We start from the raw sequence: 23,021 nt of genomic DNA on the forward strand, positions 1-23,021 counted from the left end.
TTCCTTCTCCAATGCATGAAGGTGAAACGTGAAAGCAAAGTCGCTCAGTCGTGTCTGACTCTTCGCGACCCCATGGACTGCAGCCCACCAGGCTCCTCCGCCCATGGGATTCTCCACGCAAAAGCAGCGGAGTGGGCGCCATCGCCATATATGTGTGTGTGTGTATATATGTATATATATACCACATCTTTACTTATCTGTTGATGGGCACTTATGTTGCTTCCATATCTGGGCTATCATAAATACTGCCGCAATGAACAGCACTGGAGCGCATGTATCCTTTCAAACCAGTGTTTTCCTTGTCTTCTGATATGTGCCCGGGAGTGGAATTGCTGGATCACGTAGTGGTTCCACTTTTAGTTTTTTGAGGCACCTTTGCACTGTTCTCCATTGTGACTGCACCGATGTGTACACGGGGTTTTTTTTCTCTACATGCTCATCAACAAGTTTTATCTGTAGTCTTTTTGAAGATGGCCATCCTGACAGGTGTGAGTTGATATCTCACTGTAGTTCTGATTTGCGTTTCTCTAACAGCGATGTTGAGCTCTTTTCATGTACCTATTGGCCATCTGTATGTCTTCTTTGGAGGAATGTCTATTCAGGTCTTCTAGGGGCCTCTATTCTTGGATCATCAAAAAGGCAAGAGAGTTCCAGAAAAACATCTATTTCTGCTTTATTGACTATGCCAAAGCCTTTGACTGTGTGGATGACAATAAACTGTGGAAAATTCTGAAAGAGATGGGAATACCAGACCACCTGACCTGCCTCTTGAGAAACCTGTATGCAGGTCGGGAAGCAACAGTTAGAGCTCGACATGGAACAACAGACTGGTTCCAAATAGGAAAAGGAGTATGTCAAGGCTGTATATTGTCACCCTGCTTATTTAACTTCTATGCAGAGTACATCATGAGAAACGCTGGGCTGGAAGAAAGAAGCACAAGCTGGAATCAAGATTGCAGGGAGAAATATCAATAACCTCAGATATGCAGATGACACCACCCTTATGGCAGAAAGTGAAGAGGAGCTAAAAAGCCTCTTGATGAAAGTGAAAGAGGAGAGTGAAAAAGTTGGCTTAAAGCTCAACATTCAGAAAACGAAGATCATGGCATCTGCTCCCATCACTTCATGGGAAATAGATGGGGAAATAGTGGAAACAGTGTCAGACTTTATTTTGGGGGGCTCCAAAATCACTGCAGATGGTGACTGCAGCCATGAAATTAAAAGACGCTTACTCCTTGGAAGAAAAGTTATGACCAACCTAGATAGCATACTCAAAAGCAGAGACATTACTTTGCCAACAAAGGTCTGTCTAGTCAAGGCTATGGTTTTTCCAGTGGTCATGTGTGGATGTGAGAGTTGGACTGTGAAGAAAGCTGAGCGCCGAAGAATTGATGCTTTTGAACTGTGGTGTTAGAGAAGACTCTTGAGAGTCCCTTGGACTGCAAGGAGATCCAACCGGTCCATTCTGAAGGAGATCAGCCCTGGGATTTCTTTGGAGGGAATGATGCTGAAGCTGAAACTCCAGTACTTTGGCCACCTGATGCAAAGAGTTGACTCATTGGAAAAGACTCTGATGCTGGGAGGGATTGGGGGCAGGAGGAGAAGGGGACGACAGAGCATGAGATGGCTGGATGGCATTACTGACTCGATGGACGCAAGTCTGAGTGAACTCCAGGAGTTGGTGATGGACAGGGAGGCCTGGTGTGCTGCGATTCATGGGGTCGCAAAGAGTCGGACACAACTGAGCGACTGAACTGACTGACTGACTGATTCTTGTGTCAGAAACCCTCCTAGAATTGGGTTCCTCTGCTTCAAGGAGAAAAGGACAAGTGGAGGTTGAGGCTGACTGAGTGCTCTCTCGGTGTCTGTCTTCCTGTGACAGGGCAGACTGTGAGAGGGCAGGCGTGTCCCTTTGATCCCTACTGGATGCCCAATGTTTAGCATCTTTCCCACACTAGTAAGAGCTCAATAAATACTATCTACACTTTGTCCATGTGAACACCATTGTATTTACACAGCCATTTTACACACTGGTGGCTCAGTGGTAAAGAATCCACCTGCCAATGCAAGAGACTCGGGCTCGATCCCTGGGTCAGAAAGATCCCCTGGAGAAGGAAATGGCAACTCACTCCAGTATTCTTGCCTGGGAAATCCCATGGGCAGAGGAGCCTGGTGGGCTACAGTTCATGGGGTCACGAAAGAGTCACAGAGGACTTGGAGACTAAACAACAACAACACTTTTATTGAGATTAATATGCATAAAGAAAAATGTGCAAACACACATGTACAGCTGAAAATTTTCATGAGTTTCCCAGAAGCCTTCCTTCTGCTCCTTTCTCATCTCTATTCGTTACTTCCAGGAAAATTTCATTCTTATTCCCAACAGCACAGACTAGCTGTGCTTTAGTGGGTTTTTTGTTTTTTTTGTTTTGGTTTGTGTTCTTTAAGTTTTTATTTATTTGGCAGCATCTCACAGCATGCAGGATCTTAGTTACCTGACCAGGAATTGAACCCATAGCCCCTGCATTGGAAGCATTGAGTCTTAACCACTGGACTCCTAGTTTTGGTCCTTTAAAATAGATGGATTGATGTAACATGTCCTCTTTTGTCTCTGGGTTCCTTTGCTCGCCGCTAGGTTGGTGGAAATCACCCAGATTGTGCGTGTAGCTGCCTGAAATTCATATGGCCATCATGTATTCACACTCATGGCTATTGGGTGGGCAAAAGTTTTTTTCTGTAAAGGTGTGCTCAGTCATATCCAATTCTTTGCGACCCCATGGACCATAGCCTGCCAAGCTCCTCTGTCCATGGAATTTTTCCAGGCAAGAATACTGGAGTGGGTCACCATTTCCTACTGCAGGGGATCTTCTCCATCCAGAGATCTCTTGTGTCTCCTGCCCTGGCAGGCCGATTCTTTACCACTAGTGCCACCTGGGAAGCCCTCTCTGTAAAGGGCCAGACAGCAAATGCGGTTGGCTTTGTGGGTCCTTACAGACACTGTCATGACTTCTCACCTCTGTGAGTGACTTCATAAAAGCGGCCATGGATGGTATCTTCAAAAGCGGGCATGCCTGTGTTTTGAGAAAATTTGATATGCACTCTGGACTTTGAATTGCACATACTCTTCCTATTTCACTAAATGTTAAATTTCTGTCAATGATTTAAAAATGTAAACACTGTTTGGCAGTCCCTCGAAAAGTTAAACATAGAATTGGTATAGTCACCACAGTGAAGTTGCTCAGTCATGTCCGACTCTTTGCGACCCCATGGACTGTAGCCTACGAGGCTCCTGCCTCCATGGGATTCTCCAGGCAAGAGTACTGGAGTGGGGTGCCATTTCCTTCTCCAGGGGATCTTCCCGACCCAGGTATTCCACATTCCAGGCTGACGCTTTAACCTCTGAGCCACCAGGGAAGCCCACCAATTCCACTCCTGGGTTTAAGGACCCAGAAATTCCACTCCTGGGTTTAAGGAAAAAATAACTGAAAGCAGTCACTTGAAGGATACGTGCGGTCCCAAGTTCAGAGCACTATCTTTGGCAACAGCCAGAAGGTAGAAACAGGACTTCCCTATGGTCCAGTGGTTAAGCATCTGCCTGCTAACCCAGGTGATACAGGTTTGATCCCTGGTCGGGGAAGATCCTACATTCCATGGAGCAATGAAGTCCGTGTGCCGCACGTACTGAAGCCTGCGCGCCTAGAGCCCATGCTCCACAGGGGAAGCCACTGCGATGAGAAGCCCGCACCCGCAACTGGAGAGCAGCCCCCCTCACCAAAACGAGAGCAAGCCTGTGCGCAGCAACAAAGATCCAACGTAGCAAAAAAAAAATTTCATTGAAAAGAAACATTGTTTTTAAAAGGTGGAAACAACCTAACTGTCCATCAACAAATGGATGACACACAAAATGCAGTATGTACATAATATTGAATACTAGCCTGAAAAAGGAATGAGGTTTTGATCCATGCTACAACACGGATGAATGTTTAAATGTCATGCTAAGTGAAGGGTTACGCTAGTGAAGGGTAACTATTCTAGGATTCCACTTACTTGTGGTATGAATAGGCAAATTCATAGAAACAGAAAGTAGATTAGAGGTTACCAGGGGTTTCAGGAAGAGGAAGTGGGAGTTAGTGTTTATGGGTAAAGTCAGTTTAGAATGATTTTAAAAAATTGTGGAAATGGACAGAGGAGATGATTACACAGCACTGGAAATCAAGCCGCACTCCCCTTAAAGACTCTAGGAAAGAATCAGTTCTTGAGTTCTTCCAGCTTCTCGTGGCTGCTGGCATCCTTTCGCTTGTGGCCACAACAGTCCAGTGTCTGCCTCGGTGGTTACTCCGAGTGCTGATGAACTGTACACTTGAAAATGGTACATTTTATGTTACGTGTGTTTTACCACAGTATTTAAAACATCCATATTGGAAACAAAAACAAACCAAAGCAATGTAAAAACCATTCTTAGCTCATGGGTTGTACAAAAATAGATGGTGGGCAAAGCTCCCTGATGGTCCAGTGATTAACAGTCCGAGCTTCCACCGCAGAAGGTACAGGTATTCCATGCCTGGTTGGGGAACTACGCCCTGCATGATGCATGGTGTAGCCAGAAAGAAAAAAAAGATGGTGGGCTAGATCTAGCCCATGGGCCATAGTTTGACAACTTCAGTTGTCCATCATTCCTTTGAAGAAATAAATCGTGGTTTTATTTTCTATTGTGATAGGCATCTGGGAACGAACATGGCATGTAGTTCTCTTTTTAAAAGAATTATTTCTTTGTTTATTGGCTGGGCTGGGTCTTCACTGCTGCCCTTGGACTTTCGCAAGTTGCAGTGAGGTGGGGGCTCCTCTCTAGTTACAGTGCTTGGGCTTCTCATGAGAGTGGCTTCTCTTGTTGCCAAGCACAGGCTCTAAGGTCGAGGGCTCGGTATTTGCAGAATGTGAGTTCTGGGGATGTGGCGCACGGGCATAGTTGCTTTGAGGCCTGCGGGATCTTCCAGGATCAGCAATCGATCTGATGGCTCCTGCACTGCAAGGCAGATCCTCAACCCCTGGACCACCAGGGAAGCCCAGCGTGCAGTTCTTACACAAGGACCTGACTCTGGTCACATGTGTGTGCCCTCCCACTGCTCCACATAAGCTGGTTTCTCTCCCTGCTCTTCTGACTACGGTTCCTGGAAGTATTCCACCAGGTACTATCTTCTGGACCAGCCCCCCAGCCTAGATGTGGGCAGGGAAGGCTCTGGAAGGTGGAGTCTGTGGCAGTACTAGGTCCCTGGACTCTACCCTGGGGGCTTCCTCTTAGCCCCGGATGTGGGAAGGGAGGCCCAGGATGCCAAGGGTCTTAGCCAAGACAGGAAGCTGCACACCCGGCAGCCTTAAAGAAGGAGCGGAGGCAGAGGCGTGGAATTAGTGTTCAAAATTTGGCCTGCTGAGTCCACAGAGAGGGTAAGTGACAGCCGCTCCTGCCTGTAGGGGCAAAGCTGGGTCTCCAGCCCCATCCTCAGTTGGGACCCACAGCTCCCAATCCCATGTGCTCTGTGGGTCTGAGCTTCCCCAGGATGGGGAGAGGTAGACCCAGCTGGGGGGGTCTCTTGGTTTTTTTCTTGCAGCACCTGCAGGATGAAGGCTCTCTCCTTCCTCTTCATCCCAGTCCTGGGGCTTCTGGTGTGTAGCCAGTCACTGTGCCCCATAGATAAAGCCGTCAGTAAGAAGATCCAGGATGTCACCACCTCCCTACGTGAGAACCCTCCCATCCAACCTCAGCCAGGCCCTCAGGGGCCCCTCTGATTCCTGACATGGAGTAAACACCAGGCCAGCCCCAACCCCAACCAAATCTCAACCCCAAACCCAACCCAACGCCAATCTCCACCAGTCTCCACCTCTAACTACAGCTCAAAACCTTCTTCCCTCGAAAACGCCCACCCAGGACGGAATCCTTGGAGGTGGGGAGTTCCCCACCTACTGGGCCTTCCCCAGGGGCGTTTCCTTGACCCTCTGCCCACCTCCAAAGCACCAGGGCCGAGGCAGCAAGAGAAGGGTGTTGGGGCAGCTTGGCCTCACAGTTACTTTGCATCACCCCTTCCTGCAGTTCCTGAGGCAGTAAGGAACATTGGCCTGGACTGCCAGAGTGTCACCTCCAGGGGGTCCCTGGTCACCTGCCCTTCAGGTAGGTACAGAACTCCATTGTCCAGTCTCCCGGCTCTATTCTCAGCACCCCATACCCCCCTCCACTGTGTTTAGGCTCCATTTCTCTAGAACCACAGAGTCCCAGCCTCTAATTCCTTAATATCCTGGTCTGCACTCCTGGCCTTGTCCCTTCCCCCAACTCCCAGGCCCCATTTCCTCAGGACACTGGTGTCCAGGCCCCCAGCCTCGCCGCCACCCATGCTGCCAGCCCCCTGGAAGCCCAAACTCGAAGCTTCTGGCTCGGGGTCCAAGCTCTCTCCTCCTTGCTCCCTCTCGCAGGCTTCGCCGTCACTAGCTGCACGTGTGGCTCTGCCTGTGGCTCGTGGGACGTGCGTGCTGAGACCACGTGCCACTGCCAGTGCGCAGGCATGGACTGGACTGGCGCTCGCTGCTGCCGCCTGCGCATCCAGTAGCCTAATACTGCGCTTGCGTGGTGCAGGTCTGGGGGGCGCGGCCAGGCATTTGGGGACGGGTCATATGTCTGAGGGGCTGGGCCAGGCCCCTGCTGGAAATAAACCTCCTTGAGAAGATGATGGGGAGGGCCCGGGCCCTGAGCTGTGTCTTCTGTGGGGTGTGGGTGACTGAGCTGGCGTCTCCAAAAAGAGCAAGGTGCATCAGCACCGGAGGGGTTGGGGGGACAACCGCAACTTTTCTTCTCCCTATTCCCCTCTCCTACCTTGTTGTCCACAACTTCTATTTTTGAAAATGGGGCCCTAACTTCCTTTAATGACATGCACACTCAAGGCTCATGGTCTTCGTCAAAGGAGAAGCGAGTGTTAGACTATTTTTGTGGGGGGCCTCTCCGCACGGCATGTGGGATCTTAGTTCCCTGACTGACCAGGTATGGAACCCATGCGTGGAAACTCGGGAGTCTTAACCACTGGACCATAAGGGAAGTCCCGTACTGTTACCTTTGAGGCCACCTTGACGGCCACGCGAGGGTCCTAGGCCTCCTGGGAAGTTGCTGGGTTATTCTCCCCGACAGTGATGCCTCTTCAGGGATCTGGGTCTGGACAGGACAGGAACCACCCCACCCCCACCAACCCCTACCCCACATATGCTCCAGAGCCTTGTCATGAGCAGCCTCGGGGTCAGGGTGCATCCCTATTCATCGCTGTACCCAGAGACCTGAGCTCCATCCTTCACTCCCCACGTGCCACAGGGACACTCGTTCCTATTCCTCATGAACACTCAAATATGACAACACGGGTAGGGGACTTGTTGGCTCTTTGGTATATCCTGCTTAGAAGAGAGAATGGCACATTGTAGGTGTTCAGGAAATATCCATTGAATACACAACCAGACACACAGGTGAATACACCACCTGGGTACAACATGCTACACCTATATACACAGTGACATATGGCCTTGTGCACACAAAACACACAACCCGGTTCCTGTGGTCACACAAGGGCGCCACGCCCTGTAGACACACACATGCCAACTGTGGGGAGGGAGCTGGGGACACAGGAACTCTCGTGTGCCTCGGATGGACTCTCGTGCCTTCAACATCAAGTCCCCATCCCAGCCTGGATGACGCTGGTCTCAGTCTGGAGTCAATGCCCCAGAAGAGAAATACTCAGCATCACTGGGGGCACAAATCCAGGTGATTCAAGGTCCAGTTTCCTGAGAACCCTAACCCAGGAGTCTTAAAATCCATTCCCTGAGAGATGCAGACAGAGACTTCAGAACACTTGGTGCCTAGGTTTAAGAGGGACTCCGGACTTAAATAGCACAGTCCCCAGCAGCACACTCCAGAGGCTGAAGAATGGGTGACAGGGTGGGTTTCTGGTTTTCAGGATGATTTAGACTCTTCCCACTGACAACCACCCCCCATGGTGGTACACCACCCCCCATGGTGGTACACCACCCCCTCAAGTCTGGTCGCAGTGATCGTGAACTGAGATCACACACACGCCTGGTGCTCATGGAAGCCACTACATGCCAATCCAGGGATTCCCCTCCCAGGTCCTGCCTCTTAAACACTTTGGCTTCAGAGTTGGAGTGGGATCACAGAGTCAGAAATGTGTTAAGGACCAGAGAGGGCAAGCATAGTACCTTGCCCATCCTGCCCCCTCACTGTCCCCAGACTCTCATGTGAATGCCTCTGTCTTCAAGACCCACAATTGTCCCCTTGTATCTGGACCGCAAGAAGGGCCTCTTTTGAGCTCTCAGTTCCAACACAGTCTTCCTCCTGTCCCAGAGTGTAGACTTCAAAAGGCAAAGCCCTTACTTAAGTCTCTTTCCTCATTTGCTAACTGCCCAGCCCCCTGTGAGAGGTGAACTGTGGTGCTGGAGAATATTCTTCAGAGTCCCTTGGACAGCAAGGAGCTCAAACCAGTCAATCCTAAAGGAAATCAACCCCGAATATTCATTGGAAAGACTGATGCTGAAGCTGAAGCTCCAATCCTTTGGCCTCCTGATGTGAAGAGCTAACTCATTAGAAGAGACCCTGATGCCAGGAAAGATCGAGGGCAGGAGGAGAAGGGGGCAAAAGAGGATGAGAGGGTTGGATGGCATCATCAACTCAATGGATATGAGTTTAAGCAAACTCTTGGAGATAGGGAAGGACAGGGAAGCCTGGCATGCTGCAGTCCATGGGGTTGCAGAGTTGGCCACGACTGAGTGACTGAACAGCAACCCCCTATAGTAGCCAAGACTGTTGGTTGCCAGCCCCACAGATCCCACCTCAACCTAGTTTGAGCTAAAATGAAAGGATATTTTCTGGATTACCTAAATGAGAGGCTCTGGTTCAGAACAACAGACTCAGGAATGACTGAATCCAGGGTTTCAGACAATGTCTCCAGGACTCGAGTCCTTGTCATGTCAGCTTTCCTTAGTGTTGACCTCACTTTTAAGCAAGTTCTCCCCTGTCATGCCTCCAGGTTTATATCCTGGCAGTCTGACAGAAGTGGGAAAGAGAGAATGCCCCTTCACCTGGTTAACCCAACAAAAGCCCCAGGCCTGAGTTTCATTGGTTGAGTCTGGCTCATTTGCCCACCCGCTCTCTGCCAGATCTTGGTCTTTGATTGGCTGGACCTGGATCATTCTTTAAAGAAAATTCAGACTGTTGCCTCATGAAAGCATCGGGTCAGCCAACCCCATGGAGTCCTCTTAGGCCACCAGACACTGTTGCTTGTGGGTCTTCAGTTCCAGGGCTACCCTTTTCTCCAAGTCCAGAGGGCTGTACCCTGGTTTTGGCTTCATTTCAGTCAGGGAAATGTGCAATGCTGCAGACCCGCCCCCCAAGCATGTCCATCAGAGCAGAGTCAGTTCCCCATTGGTCCATCTTTTCTGCAGCTATTGTATCATCAGCGGAGGCGAGGCCACGTCTCTCAACGACTGACTTCTTTGTAAGAGGAGATGGAAGAGCTGGCATCTAATTATTGTTAAACTGATCTTCCTTGAGCAGACAAGACTGGCAATGCTTTTTGTTTGTTTATACTGCACTGTGTGGCATGTGGGATTTTAGTTCACCAACTAGGGATCTACTACAGCCCCTTCAGTGGAAGCTCAGAGTCTTAATCACTTGACTCAGGAAGTCCCAAGATTGCCAATACTTCAGGAAAGAGAACATCATCCTCACCAGCCAGATCTCGGGGGTAATTCCAAACTTGCATGCATGCTAAGTCACTCCAATTGTGTCCTACTCCTTGTGACCCTATGGACTCTAGCCTGCCAGGCTCCTCTGTCCATGGGATTCTCCAGGCAAGAGTACTGAAGTGGGTTGCCATGCCCTCCTCCAGGGGATCTTCCTGACCCAGGGATTGAACACGTGTGTCTTACATCTCCTATGTTAGCAAACAGGTTCTTTACCACTAGCACCACCTGGGAAGCCCAAAGTTACTTAAAATTTAATCACATATTTTAAACCTAAAACATACTCACTTCTCACACATAGGAAGTTTTAATCCAATTTTTTCCAAAGGGAGTGTAACAGAGTGGGACCCTATGGGCCTTCCCAGGACAGACACCAACTCCCCCCATGTCTCTGCCTGTCTCTTGTCTACAGAAAAATTTTATCCAAAGAATAAATTTAATCAAAGAAAATTTAAAAGTGCTGAAACAAAGAAAAATGATCAAACAGAATAAAATAATAATAAACCATTAAACCAAGTCAAAGACATTTAGTCCCTCCTCAAGGGCTACAGATAACACTGTGTCATATGCTTGGAGCTGGTTCGCAGTTACCAAACCCCCTGGGTGGGGGAAACTAACTACGTGATGAGCAGGCTGTAGCCATGACCTAAGCTGCCGCATCTTACACAATTTCAAGAACTGGCCTCAAGGAAATGGGAACAATCCAACCCTGGAACTGAAGATTAAGTGCACTTAAAACAATCAAGATGACACCGATCAGACCACTGCATAAGCAACTTCAGGATGATTGTCAGAGCTGAGGTACTGTTTCTGCACACCGCCCGCTCCCTCCACCTACACACTCCTAAAATTTCCCTTAAAGCTCTTGCCCCCTGATCAACAGCTGGGAGATGGCTTTTGGACATGCCGTATGTACACACAAGCAGATATGCAACTGGAAGTATTCAGGTATGTACACGCACACACACACATATATATATATATATACACACAATGGAATATTACTCAGCCATCAAAAAGGATAAAGTTCTGCCATTTGCAGCAACATGGATGGACTCAGAGGGTGTTATGCTTAGTGTGGGATTCCCAGGTGGCTCAGTGGGTAAAGAATCCACCCACAGTGCAGGAGACGTGGGCTTGATAGCAACCCTCTCCAGTATTCTTGCCTGGAGAATCCCATGGATAGAGGAGCTTGGTGTGCTACAGTCCATAGGGACACAAAGGATAGGACTTGGCTGAAGCACCTGAGCGTGTACACACACACGATTAGTGAAGTAACTCAGATAGAGATACAAATAGTTGTATGTCATGTTAGTGTATGTTATCACTCTTGTGTGGAATCTAAAAACAATTTTTAAAGGAATGTATGTAACAAAATGGAAACGGACTCAGAGACAGGACAAACTAGTGGTTACCAGCAGAGAGAGGCGAGAGAAGAAGGGCAATATAAGGGCAAGAGATTAAGAGATACAAACTAATATGTGTATAGTAGATTAGCAACAAGGATATATTTTACAGTACATGGAAATATATCCATCATTTTGTAACAATTTTAAATGGAGTATAATCTACAAAAATATTGAACCACTATGCTATACACCTGGAGCTAACAAAATATTATACGTCAACTACATTTCAATTTTTAAGAACCCTGCCAGGGACTTCCCTGGTGGTCCAATGGTTAAGGCTCTCTGCTCCCAATGCAGGGAGCATGGGTTTTATCCCTGGTCAGGAACTAAGATCTAGGTCAGTGCAGCCAAAAAAAAAAAAAAAAAAGGAGGAAAAAAATCTGCCCAAAACCCATATGTGTTTCACATTATATTTACTTCTAACAGAAGGCAACTGCTCTAGACTGAAAGAGAAAATTCCTTGTATATTTCAGTTCAGTTCAGTTCAGTTCAGTCGCTCAGTCGTGTCCGACTCTTTGCGACCCCATGAATCGCAGCACGCCAGGCCTCCCTGTCCATCACCATCTCCCGGAGTTCACTCCGACTCACGTCCATTGAGTCTGTGATGCCATCCAGCCATCTCATCCTCTGTCGTCCCCTTCTCCTCCTGCCCCCAATCCCTCTCAGCATCAGAGTCTCTTCCAATGAATCAACTCTTCGCATGAGGTGGCCAAAGTACTGGAGCTTCAGCTTTAGCATCATTCCTTTAAAGAAATCCCAGGGTTGATCTTCAGAATGGACTGGTTGGATCTCCTTGCAGTCCAAGGGACTCTCAAGAGTCTTCTCCAACATCACAGTTCAAAAGCATCAATTCTTCGGTGCTCAGCCTTCTTCACAGTCCAACTCTCACATCCATACATGACCACAGGAAAAACCATAGCCTTGACTAGATGGACCTTAGTCGGCAAAGTAATGTCTCTGCTTTAGAATATACTATCTAGGTTGGTCATAACTTTTCTTCCAAGGAGTAAGCGTCTTTTAATTTCATGGCTGCAATCACCATCTGCAGTGATTTTGGAGCCCCCCAAAATAAAGTCTGACACTGTTTCCCCATCTATTTCCCATGAAGTGATGGGACCAGATGCTATGATCTTCGTTTTCTGAATGTTGAGCTTTAAGCCAACTTTTTCACTCTCCTCTTTCACTTTCATCAAGAGGCTTTTTAGCTCCTCTTCACTTTCTGCCATAAGGGTGGTGTCATCTGCATATCTGAGGTTATTGATATTTCTCCCCACAATCTTGATTCCAGCTTGTGCTTCTTCCAGCCCAGCATTTCTCATGATGTACTCTGCATAGAAGTTAAATAAGCAGGGTGACAATATACAGCCTTGACGTACTCCTTTTCCTATTTGGAACCAGTCTGTTGTTCCATGTCCAGTTCTAACTGTTGCTTTCTGACCTGCACACAGATTTCTCAAGAGGCAGGTCAGGTGCTCTGGTATTCCCATCTCTTTCAGAATTTTCCACAGTTTATTGTGATCCACACAGTCAAAGGCTTTGGCATAGTCAGTAAAGCAGAAATAGATGTTTTTCTGGAACTCTCTTGCTTTTTCCATGATCCAGTGGATGTTGGCAATTTGATCTCTGGTTCCTCTGCCTTTTCTAAATCCAGCTTGAACATCAGGGAGTTCACGGTTCACATATTGCTGAAGCCTGGCTTGGAGAATTTTAAGCATTACTTTACCAGCATGTGAGATGAGTGCAATTGTGCGGTAGTTTGAGCATTCATTGGCATTGCCTTTCTTTGGAATTGGAATGAAAACTGACCTTTTCCAGTCCTGTGGCCACTGCTGAGTTTTCCAAATTTGCTGGCATATTGAGTGCAGCACTTTCACAGCATCATTTTTTAGGATTTGAAACAGCTCAACTGGAATTCCATCACCTCCACTAGCTTTGTTCGTAGTGATGCTTTCTAAGGCCCACTTGACTTCACATTCCAAGATGTCTGGCTCTAGATTAGTGATCACATCATCATGATTATCTGGGTCATGAAGATCTTTTTTGTAGACTTAGCCTCATTTTAATCCCCAGTTTTCAAGGTCAGATAGACATAAGGAAAGCTGTAAAGATACCTAGACAGAGTAGAGACAGTGTGTGCACATGAATATGTACAAGCATGCAAATGACCACGCCATATGTACACGTGTACAGATGTGCAGTTGGGGGTATTCAGAAGTGTGAGTGTGCAAGAGTGTGTGTGTGGGTCTGGGTAGGTGAGCCGATGCGTGGATGAGTGTGAATGTGTTTCTGAGTGTTCCTTTGCAGGGGGTCTCCAGGTGGAAGGGGAACTGCTTTTGGGTTAGGTCAAGGTGACATCTGGCCTCAGTCCCAGATGTGGGAGTGGACTTCCAGTGGTTAGCCCCATTGCCTCATATCCATTCTTCTCCTCCAAAGGGCCTTGGAGAAGTAGAACTTCTCTGGGTGGAGCTGAGGGGTGGGACTAGGGCAGAGGGAAGGTAGGTGTGGGGACCTAGGAATCTTGCCCCAAAAGGTGGGGTGCCATAGTATCTACCATGAGAGCAAGAGATGGGAGGATGAGCTTCACCCAGGTGGACACAGATACACACAGAGCTTCCTGTAAAGATCCTGACTATCCTATTTCAAAATTATTTTTATTGAATATAATCGACCCATGACTTTATGTAAGTTTACAATGTTCAATATATTGATTTGATACATTTTTCGATTGCAGTATGACGATCCCCATGGAACTCAGGTCTCCTGCATTGCAGGCAGAATCTATCATCTGAACTACCAACAGGGCGTTAGTTAACACCTCTTCCACAAATTGCCGACCATCTTGTGCTGTTTCTGGGTCTGTGTGAATCTCTTCTTGTCCCTCCTGAGACCTCTGGTCTCCTAAGACTCCGAGTGGGGGCTACTCTTCAGTTGCGGCGGGAGGGCTTCTCACAGCGGTGGCTTCTCTTGTGGGCCCCAATACTTGTGGCTCCTGGGCTCTAGAGTACAGGCTCAATGGTTGTGGTGCAGGGGCTTAACTGCCGGATCTTCCCGGATCAGGGATCCAACCTGTGTCTCCTGCATTGGCAGGTGGACGCCTAAGACTCCTGTTGAGCCGGGGTTTGGGTGAGGATGCCCCAAGGGTGGGGGGTTCCTGGATCCCTGAAAGCAGGAAGCCTACATTCTCCTTCCTCTCCTCCACGTCAACCCAGAGATTTCCTCATCTCCCCAGACACTTTCCTGTGGGTGGGGCTGTGTGAAGACAGATTTGCTGCCGGGGGCCATAGAGACTGAGGAAATCTACATAAACCAGAAGGTCAAGATGCAGTCGGTAGCCTTCAAAGACAAGAGACGGGGATCCGCAGGCAATAAAGGTTAGGCATCTCGGGCGAGGTGGGGAGAGGTTGGGATGGGAGGAGCGAGGAGCTGAAAGTGAAGGTTGGAGGGCTCCTCCCCCGCTCCCCAAAATGTGTGTGTGTCACCCAAAGGCTCACACGCATTAAGATGAAGATCAGAGTTCCCTACTCCTTATCTTTGCCCCAAGAAATCTGTTGTGTGGAGGATTCAGTAAACCAAGATGTCTGAGCTCCCTCTCCCATACTCACCCCTGCCCCAGAGCTCCGGGCAGGTTTCCTCAAGCCTCTCAATGACTTGCCCACAGCTGCAGATGACCCTAACTATGAGAACATCACCTTTACCTTCAAAAACCAGAACCAGCCAAAGGGCAGTCATTCACCACCCAAGAACAAGGGTAAGCAGCCGCCCCCTGCCCCCCAGCCCCTATCACACGGCCCTGGGAGAGGTCTGTGGGAGGGCCCTGCAGGGACAAAGGAAGCTCAGGGTCAATGTGTGGGGGAGTGGTGGTGTCGAGGCTTTGTGTGACAGTGGTGGGGGGTAGCTGTGTAGGCGATGATGAAGAGAACAATGTGATTGTGCTGGTGGAGGTGTTGGTGAAGGTCTGAGTGTAGGTGATGCTGGTGGATTGGGACGGGATCATCTAGACAGAGCTGATGAAAGTGTTGATGAGGTCCTGATGACCTGTTGATAGGGACAGTGCTGGCAAGGACAAGTACTGATGCTGGTGATGGGGTCGTACGAGGGCATCATGGGGACAGTGCTAGGGACCGCTGCTGGTGGTGCTGGCTGGGGTGCATGCTAGGGGCAGTGTGTGATGGCCACAGCTGCTGATGGTACTGAGAACAGCAGGTACAGGTGAAGAGCTGTCAGTGGTGGTAGAGTCAGTGCCGATGGGCCGAGCAGCGGTGTTGGGCCCTGGAGATGAGCTGTCCTACCTCTATCCCAGTGCCAGCTGAGTCCAGGCCACCCTCAGACACTGCCCAGGGACACCACTGGTTGCCTAAAGCCATGATGAGTCTGAACACCTTCTTGACTCTGTCCTGCATGGTCCTCTTAGCTGTGGTCCTGGTGAAGAGTGAGTGGGGTGTTTCTTTCTGCTGGCGGAGGAAGGGGCTGGGGGCAGTGGGGAGGGGTCCCCAGACGCTGGGGAGGCCCAGTGCTGCTCCCGACTGCAGAACTCGGGTGATTCCAAAGTTTTTCTAAGGTTTTCTTGCCCCCTGCCCCACACATCCTGAACAGATTCCGAGATGTCCAGGGAGCTGGTGGTCTTGAAAGAGGAGCTCTGGAACGGTGAGGGGAAGAGCTGGGTCGGGGTTGGGGGAGTAGGGGGAGCGAAGGTGACTCTGACAACTCCAGTCCACACCCTTAGTCTCCACTTCGGTGCAAGAGTGCCAGGAAGAGCAGAAGACTCAGTGGGGCAACGTGAAACAGCATGTCACGGCAGCCAAGCAGAGCATCGACACAGTCATGAGGAACGTCCAGGAAGGGAACCCGAAACGGAGGCAGCTGGCCACAGGTGCCCCGGCAGACCTCCCTGGGGCGAATATGCCTCCGTGCCCAGTACTGGGTTGGGTGCTGGGGAATCTGGGGAGGGGACAGCAGGGGTCCTGCCCTCCCCGAGCACAAGGTTTGGAGGGGTGACGGATGTCACCCCCGACAAACACACCCTGAGTCACTCAGGGAGTATATATATGCTGCTGGGAACTCCAAGTACATTGGGATTGTGTGACATCTTTTTCAGGTTGGGGGTCGGGCAGGGAAAAGGCTTCCAATAAAGCTAAGAGTGTCCCATCTGAGCTTTTTCCTGTCTCCCCACCACTCCAGTCCCAAACATAGACGAAGTCAAGAAAACACTACAGGAAATCCTCAATATACTGAAGACGTCAAAACCAAGTAAGCTGGGGCCAGGGGCAGCAAATGAGGGCGGCCCCGAATTTGGCTCCAGGTTCTCTTCCAAGAATGGGATCTGTCTGATCTCGGGTCTCCATCCTTCACCACAGCCCCTTCTCTGCAGGTCCCACACCTCAATGAGTGAGAAAGTCTCACAGTCCTGGCTGCACCGTGGAGGAACGACAGCACTTCTTCCTTGAAGAAGGAACATGGGGACCCATGCTGGTCTGAAGCTGCCCTTCCTCCCACACGTAGAAAATCGCATGTCTTGCGAATGAGTGTTGTGGAGCTGCATGTGTGCATGTGCGTGCGTGTGTCAGGGTAAGCTCTTCAAGGAGGGTGGGTATTTCAGTGTGTCACACAGGAAGGTGTTGTGGGTGAATGTTGATGGTGAGTGTGGTGTGCTTCCGGGTCACTGTGCATGGGCATACATACACGTGTGGGCTGTGGCGTGGCGTGAGTGTAGTTCGTGTCACTGTGTGCGGCTGTGGGGACCACAAAGGCGTGTCACTCTAGGTGTGGGTGTCGGTGACACGTGTTGCAGGCGCCCACTTCACCGTCAGCGTAAACACACGCATGTGTCCTGCTGGGTGTTGTGTGATGCAGGTGTGAGGGGGTGGAGTGGTGGGTATGCCGTGGGAAGGTATCACTGTAATTGTGGATGAGTGTCCTGTCATGCTATGCCGGTGTGAACAAGTGCGTGTCAACACGAGTGTGCCTGATTGCGCTGCCGAGGGTTCAGAGCAGTCCCCGCGTGTGTCAATTTGTTTCTGCGCCCACATTTTGTGATTCACGATGATAAAGCCCAAAGGGAGACCACATGGCTTTCCCGTCTGTCTGGTGCGGCTGGGGGGCTTTGGGACCTGGTCGGGGAGGGTGCGTAAGTGTGCAGAATGGAGAATGGGAAAGGTCATGTGGGGAACACATGGATCACTGTGTGTCCATGAACCTGTACCCAGGGGTGACTAAGTGTTTGTGGACTGAGAGGTCCAATGCTCTTGGACCAAAACAGATATGAGGGTTTTCTTCTGATACCAAGGAAAATATAGGGAAAAATGAACAGACTAGAAAAGTAGCATAAACGGGCCTGGAAGAGTTAATTAATCCTAGCTTTATTTTAAATGTTACTAATCTGTAGTGTCTGTAACTCTGTCCTTCACAAGGCTAACCTCTAACACTCTCTGAATCTGTGAATTACACCCAGCATCTAACACTCTAATTCTGTGTGAATTACATCCTGTTCCTGTTGTTTTACACTCCCTTGTAGCAAATCACTGCTTGCAGCATTCTGCATTTCAGAAAGCAGGTCGCCGGTAAATAACCAGGAGAGCAATGGACCCAATTACTGGGTTGCCTGACACTGTGTACTTAGTCGCTCAGTCATGTCCGACTCTTTGCAACTCCATGGACTGTAGCCCTCTAGGCTCCTCTGTCCATGGGGGTTCTCCAGGCAAGAATACTGGAGTGGGTTGCCATGCCTTCCTTCGGGGGAATCTTCCCAACCCAGGGATTGAACCCAGGTCTCCCGCATTGCAGGCGGATTCTTTACCTTCTGAGCCACCTGACACTAGCTCTGACTGTTTTGAAATAATGCAAGAAGAAGAAAAACGCAAGCCCTTCACCATTTTGATCCTTGCCACCAACCCGCACCCGCACCGGCACCCTATTAGACTTCTGATTCCTCAGGGCGGGGGATGGGGTTGGGGGCTGGGGAATGGTCTTGAGGCCCCAGGCAGCTGCGTTCCCTCTTTGCCTGGCAAAAAATAAAACTCCTCTTTCTTTTCTCCTCCAAACGCAGTCTCCGTGCTTCTGTTAGACATCGGTGCACAGAGAATCAAGATATTGACATTAACGTCTCCCTAAGTGTGCCTGGCCTCACGGATACATGAGCCCCTGGGTACGGTACTGTGCTCCGGCATGTTATCTGTCCACAAAGCATGTATTCAGGGTCGCAAGTTCCCTCAGAGAACTTGTGCCCACGGGCATGCACACGGACATGTTTGTCCGGAAGGTGAGCGTACGTGTGACCCAAGACGAGCAGACGCACATGTGCCTGACGCAGAGCCCCTTGTTTATCATCAGACGTGCACTCCTGAGCAGGGGATGACCCATGCCCCTGTCCCCTTGATTGTGAGCCAACCGAGGCCGGCGAGGCCCCTGCCCGGGTACCTGCGCCCTTAAGTCGGGTTCCACGGACACGTGCGCCCCACTGCGGCCGCTCTCCGGAATCGCCTCGCGCGCCCTGCCCACACGCCCGTCCCATCGCTGCGCCTGCGCACGCCCCCCCCCTTTTACGGCGCCGTAAAGCAGCTCGGCCAAATCGGCGGCCGCAGGTCCGGGTGAGATCCCGCCCGCCGCGACCCCTCCCCGGCCCGGGCCGCGTCCATTTCCCGACCCCCTCCCCGCGGGCCTCTGGGTCCTGGGCCAGGGTCTCGGTGTTCGCGATCCCCGGTCATCCCCCACCTCGTCCCATCCGCCGGGGGTGGGGAGCACGAGGAGGGTGGGCTCCTACCCGGTACCGTTGTCTGGTCCACACCCGCGCCGAGGTCACGGGATCCCGGTCTTTCCGTGGCTTAGCTCACCAACCCCATGGCAGCCGGGTGGAGGGGTTTCTACGCTCTCCGTCCCATCTCGCGCGCTGGGCCCTCCCCATGTAGGCGGCTGCGCAGCGGTGCAGGGACGTCCTGGAGCTCCTAAAATTCCCTCCGGTGCGCTTTTCATCCTCCACACTGACCCCAGTTGGGGCCCTGTCTCAGCCTCCCCAGACCCGTCCGGCCTCTGGTCCCGTCCCTGCGTAGTGGGGGGTCGGGGCTCTCAGCTACCCCTCCTGACGGTGGGTTTGTGTGTGTGTCTCCGAGCCCTTGACATCGCCCATCCGCGGCCATTCTCATCGCAGATCCACAGTGTGTTTGTCTCAGCATCCCCTGGGGATTTTCTCCCCACAGCCCCACTTCCGGGTCTTTCCCGCCACCGCTGGCTTCTCGCTCTGGAGTGGGAGGATCACGGCGCCCCCTCCTGGCTCCGCTCACATCCCGTGTCCGACTGTCCGCCCCCTCCGTCTTGTTTCCCACAGTGCAGCTAGTTTTCTGGAAAGCACGAGGGTGGGCGGCTCTCAGCGCCTTCCCTGGCCACCCCTCCCATCTTTTTACCAATGCGGGTCTACTCCAACAGGCATGCTTCGTGCCTGACAAATTCGGTGTGCCCGAGGGTGCGGGTTTAGAAGGGTTGCCAGCATCCTCTCCTGGCTTGCTCCATGTGCCTTGCTTGTTCCCCAAGGCCCCAAACCCTCCTGGCCCTGGGTCTCGCCACACCCCCTTACTTCTCTCTTCTGACTTCACCCTGGGAAATCAGCGCTGTTGCTGCTGGAGAGCCTGAGGTGGGGGAGGGATTACTGCTGTGTCCTCTCAGGCTCCTCACCCTCGTCCCCTCCTTGCCCTGCCCCCTCCCCACACACATGTCTTCTCGTTACTGGCACCGGCTTGAAGGGTTCAGGACGATGCTTTTAATGCACAAAGATCACCTGGAACTCATGGGTTGGGGAGGTTTCGAGTGCCTCCTGGGTATCTCTCCTCCCGCCTTCCCTCTGCATCAGAGAATAGAAGTGTTACTTGCTCAGTTGTGTCATGATTCTGCGACCCCATGGATGGTAGCCAGCTAGGCTCCTCTGTCCATGGGATTCTCCAGGCAAGAATATTAGAGTGGGTTGCCATTCCTTTCTCTAGGGGATCTTCCCTCCTCAGGGATCGAGCTCAGGTCTCCCACGTTGCAGGCAGAGTCTTTACCATCTGAGCCACCAGGGAAGCCCTCCACTTGCCTCCCTCCCAAGCCCTCTCCTGGACAAGGGTATAAGCCTCATAAGGGAGGTATGCTTTATACGCAGGTGGATTCTCCTTTTCTTCTCATCTCTTCCCACATGGGAAATCAGCAATGGCATGCACGCGGGAGGTGGTTGGGAGGGGTCTCCTTCCCGCCTCTGACACCCACGTTTCTTCTCCCTGCAGGGTGGCGGCATGGAGGCGCGCTTCACGCGTGGGAAGTCGGCGCTGCTGGAACGCGCGCTGGCCCGGCCGCGCACCGAGGTGAGCCTGAGTGCCTTTGCCCTGCTCTTCTCCGAGCTGGTTCAGCACTGCCAGAGCCGCGTCTTCTCCGTGGCAGAGCTGCAGGCGCGCCTGGCGGCACTGGGCCGCCAGGTGGGTGCCCGCGTCCTGGATGCGCTGGTGGCTCGCGAAAAGGGTGCCCGGCGCGAAACCAAGGTGCTGGGTGCCCTGCTGTTCGTTAAGGGCGCCGTGTGGAAGGCGCTCTTTGGCAAGGAGGCCGACAAGCTGGAGCAGGCCAACGACGACGCCCGCACCTTCTACATCATCGAGCGCGAGCCGCTCATCAACACCTACATCTCCGTGCCCAAGGAGAACAGCACGCTCAACTGTGCCAGCTTCACCGCGGGCATCGTGGAGGCGGTGCTCACGCACAGCGGCTTCCCCGCCAAGGTCACGGCGCACTGGCACAAGGGCACCACGCTGATGATCAAGTTCGAGGAGGCAGTCATAGCCCGAGACCGGGCCCTGGAGGGCCGCTGATCCCCCCAAGATAAAGGAAGCAGACAGCCCCCTTCCCAAGTGTGTCTTGTGTCTTGTTTGAGGGCCTCGGAGATCCCCTCAACACCTCAACCGGGGACTTCCCTGGCAGTCCAGCAGTTGGGACTCAGCACTTTCACTGCTGAGAATGTGGTTGGGGAACTAAGGTCCTGCAAGCCACACAGGGCCCTGCCAAACAAAACAAACCCCACCGTGACCCAGGCCCTTGCCTCAGGCTGCTGAGGGTGGCCGGAGGCCTAATACAATGGAGAAGTGGGGTGGGGGCAGATTTGACCTAACTTGAGGGTTGTGGGAAGTGGGGTGGGATGCGGGGGTGGGGCAGAGGGCAGAGAAACCAGGCCCAAGGAGCTGCTGATTTGGCTCCAAAAGTGAAAGCCGCTCAGTCGGGTCCGACTGTTTGCAACCCCCATGTACTATACAGTCCGTGGAATTCTCCAGGCCAGAATACTGGAGTGGGTAGCCTTTCTCTTCTCCAGGGGATCTTTCCAACTCAGGGATCAACCCACATCTCCTTCATTGCAGGTAAATTCTTTACCAGCTGAGCCACAAGGGAAGCCCCCTGCTGGTTTGGCTGGGGGGTGGGGGGAATGCTGGCGCTTTCTGGAATCACAGCTGGAGGCCATCCATCTGCAGAAGAGGTGTGGGACGGTGGTTATTAGGGTTCAGGTAGGGTTCTGGCAGGGGTCAGGCTGAGGGAAATTCCTTTAGACCAGGGGCTGGCTTTACTTTATGTAAAAGACCAGAGAGTGAACAGTTGCCTCCCTAGCCCCCAGCCTCTCTGGTTACTTTGCGCCCACAGGGGTAGGCAGCAGTAGGTTGAGTGGATGTAGCTGCGCATCTAGAAAACAAGCAGAAGGTAGTTTGTCAACTCCCCTCCCCCCCACTTTTTTTAGACCCTTGCTACTCCCAGTGTGGTACTGGGGCTTGACATCAGCATTTGAAACCAACTGGGTGTCCTCTTGGGGGCTCTGAAGGGCCCCGGTACCATGGTCCTTTATGTCTCAGCAAAGAAGAGAATTCAGTGAGTGGCGAAGTGATAGGTAAGAAATGATTGATTAGAACAAGACACTAGCAAGGCTTTACAAGCAGGTGGGTGAGAAATGCCACACCCTGAGAATTTAACTGGGCTACAGTTTTATAATCAAAGGAAAAGTGCGGAGGGGGAGAAGACCTCCTTTGTCTTTCTTGAGTAGACAGTCATGCTTCTATCCTCAGCTCCTTCTCCTGGGTGGGCAGGGGAGCTTTCTTGTCCCCATGTGGTCAAACTAGGGCTGCAAATTATTCTTGTTGTGTGCAGTGAGCTTGTCCCAGGAATCACTAACTTACTGAGCATTCTGGGCAGGAGATGGGGCTCATGTCACCATTGTTTTATTGTTCTGGGTCATGTCCCGAGCTTCTGATACACGGTTATGTTGCTAAGCAAGCCTGGTTAGTTTTGTGGTTAAGCAAATCTGCTTTCTTGAGCAATCATTAATTTACAGGGATCTCCCATATCTTTCTACTTACAATCCCCTAGCAGGATTAGCTGTCTAATAACCTACCTTGTCTGTTTGCATACGTGCATGCTCAGTCGCTTCCGTTGTGTCTGACCCTTTGTGACCCTATGGACCGTAGCCCCACCAGGCTCCAGAATCCTCCTGGGATACTCCAGGAAAGAATACTGGAGTGGGTTGCCATGCCCTCCTCCAAGGGATCTTCCCAGCCCCGGGATCAAACCCATCTCTCCTGCATTGCAGGTGGATTCTTCACGCACTGAGCCACCTGGGAAGCCCCTTTTCTCTGTCTCTATCACATCTTGAGAGCCTGTCGGAAATGCAGACGCGCAGGCCCACCCCAGACTAACCATCAGAGTCTGTATTTTAGCGAGGTCCCCAGGGGATTCCTGTGTGCACACTGGGGTGGCTGCCCCAGCCCCCACTCCCCAGAGTTTCCAGTTCTGCAGATCTGGGCCCCAGCTGGGGATTTGCATCTCTAACAAGTTCCCAGGAAC

At 51.3% G+C, this 23,021-nt stretch overlaps 3 protein-coding genes across 8 annotated transcripts; all 3 read left to right on the forward strand.

Moving 5' to 3' along the window:
* Nucleotides 1-5,316: 5,316 nt before the first annotated feature.
* Nucleotides 5,317-6,636, forward strand: RETN (resistin). Its single transcript, XM_068981303.1, has 4 exons — nt 5,317-5,442; nt 5,607-5,734; nt 6,086-6,163; nt 6,463-6,636. The coding sequence occupies exons 2-4, from the start codon at nt 5,617-5,619 to the stop codon at nt 6,594-6,596; spliced, it is 330 nt and encodes a 109-aa protein (XP_068837404.1). The 5' UTR covers nt 5,317-5,442; nt 5,607-5,616; the 3' UTR covers nt 6,597-6,636.
* Nucleotides 6,637-14,455: 7,819 nt separating this feature from the next.
* On the forward strand, nt 14,456-18,084 carry MCEMP1 (mast cell expressed membrane protein 1). 3 transcript variants are annotated; one of them, XM_068980756.1, is made up of 7 exons: nt 14,456-14,563; nt 14,851-14,940; nt 15,493-15,621; nt 15,786-15,836; nt 15,916-16,062; nt 16,371-16,439; nt 16,547-18,084. In XM_068980756.1, exons 1-7 carry the CDS (start codon nt 14,512-14,514, stop codon nt 16,579-16,581), a joined length of 573 nt encoding a protein of 190 aa, XP_068836857.1. In that variant the 5' UTR covers nt 14,456-14,511; the 3' UTR covers nt 16,582-18,084. The 3 variants fall into 3 exon arrangements, with proteins under 3 accessions (XP_068836857.1, XP_068836858.1, XP_068836859.1); XM_068980757.1 differs by having other exon boundaries at nt 16,561-18,084; XM_068980758.1 differs by lacking the exon at nt 15,493-15,621.
* A 661-nt stretch (nt 18,085-18,745) lies between these two features.
* TRAPPC5 (trafficking protein particle complex subunit 5) lies at nt 18,746-21,030 on the forward strand. 4 transcript variants are annotated; one of them, XM_068980902.1, is made up of 3 exons: nt 18,766-18,775; nt 20,206-20,299; nt 20,438-21,030. In XM_068980902.1, the coding sequence occupies exon 3, from the start codon at nt 20,447-20,449 to the stop codon at nt 21,011-21,013; it is 567 nt and encodes a 188-aa protein (XP_068837003.1). In that variant the 5' UTR covers nt 18,766-18,775; nt 20,206-20,299; nt 20,438-20,446; the 3' UTR covers nt 21,014-21,030. The 4 variants fall into 4 exon arrangements, with proteins under 4 accessions (XP_068837002.1, XP_068837004.1, XP_068837003.1 ...); XM_068980901.1 differs by lacking the exon at nt 20,206-20,299 and having other exon boundaries at nt 18,746-18,775; XM_068980903.1 differs by lacking the exon at nt 20,206-20,299 and having other exon boundaries at nt 18,747-18,769.
* Nucleotides 21,031-23,021: the final 1,991 nt, after the last annotated feature.

This window comes from Capricornis sumatraensis, chromosome 9 (genome assembly GCF_032405125.1).
Source record: "Capricornis sumatraensis isolate serow.1 chromosome 9, serow.2, whole genome shotgun sequence".
Taxonomy (NCBI): domain Eukaryota; kingdom Metazoa; phylum Chordata; class Mammalia; order Artiodactyla; family Bovidae; genus Capricornis; species Capricornis sumatraensis.

Coding starts and splice junctions, on each gene's coding strand:
- RETN (XM_068981303.1), top strand. CDS start 5,617: ATGAAGGCTCTCTCCTTCCTCTTCATCCCAGTCCTGGGGCTTCTGGTG. Junction 5,735..6,085: donor GGATGTCACCACCTCCCTAC/GTGAGAACCCTC, acceptor CCCTTCCTGCAG/TTCCTGAGGCAGTAAGGAAC. Junction 6,164..6,462: donor CCTGGTCACCTGCCCTTCAG/GTAGGTACAGAA, acceptor TCCCTCTCGCAG/GCTTCGCCGTCACTAGCTGC.
- MCEMP1 (XM_068980756.1), top strand. CDS start 14,512: ATGCAGTCGGTAGCCTTCAAAGACAAGAGACGGGGATCCGCAGGCAAT. Junction 14,564..14,850: donor GGGATCCGCAGGCAATAAAG/GTTAGGCATCTC, acceptor ACTTGCCCACAG/CTGCAGATGACCCTAACTAT. Junction 14,941..15,492: donor TTCACCACCCAAGAACAAGG/GTAAGCAGCCGC, acceptor CCTCTATCCCAG/TGCCAGCTGAGTCCAGGCCA.
- TRAPPC5 (XM_068980901.1), top strand. CDS start 20,447: ATGGAGGCGCGCTTCACGCGTGGGAAGTCGGCGCTGCTGGAACGCGCG.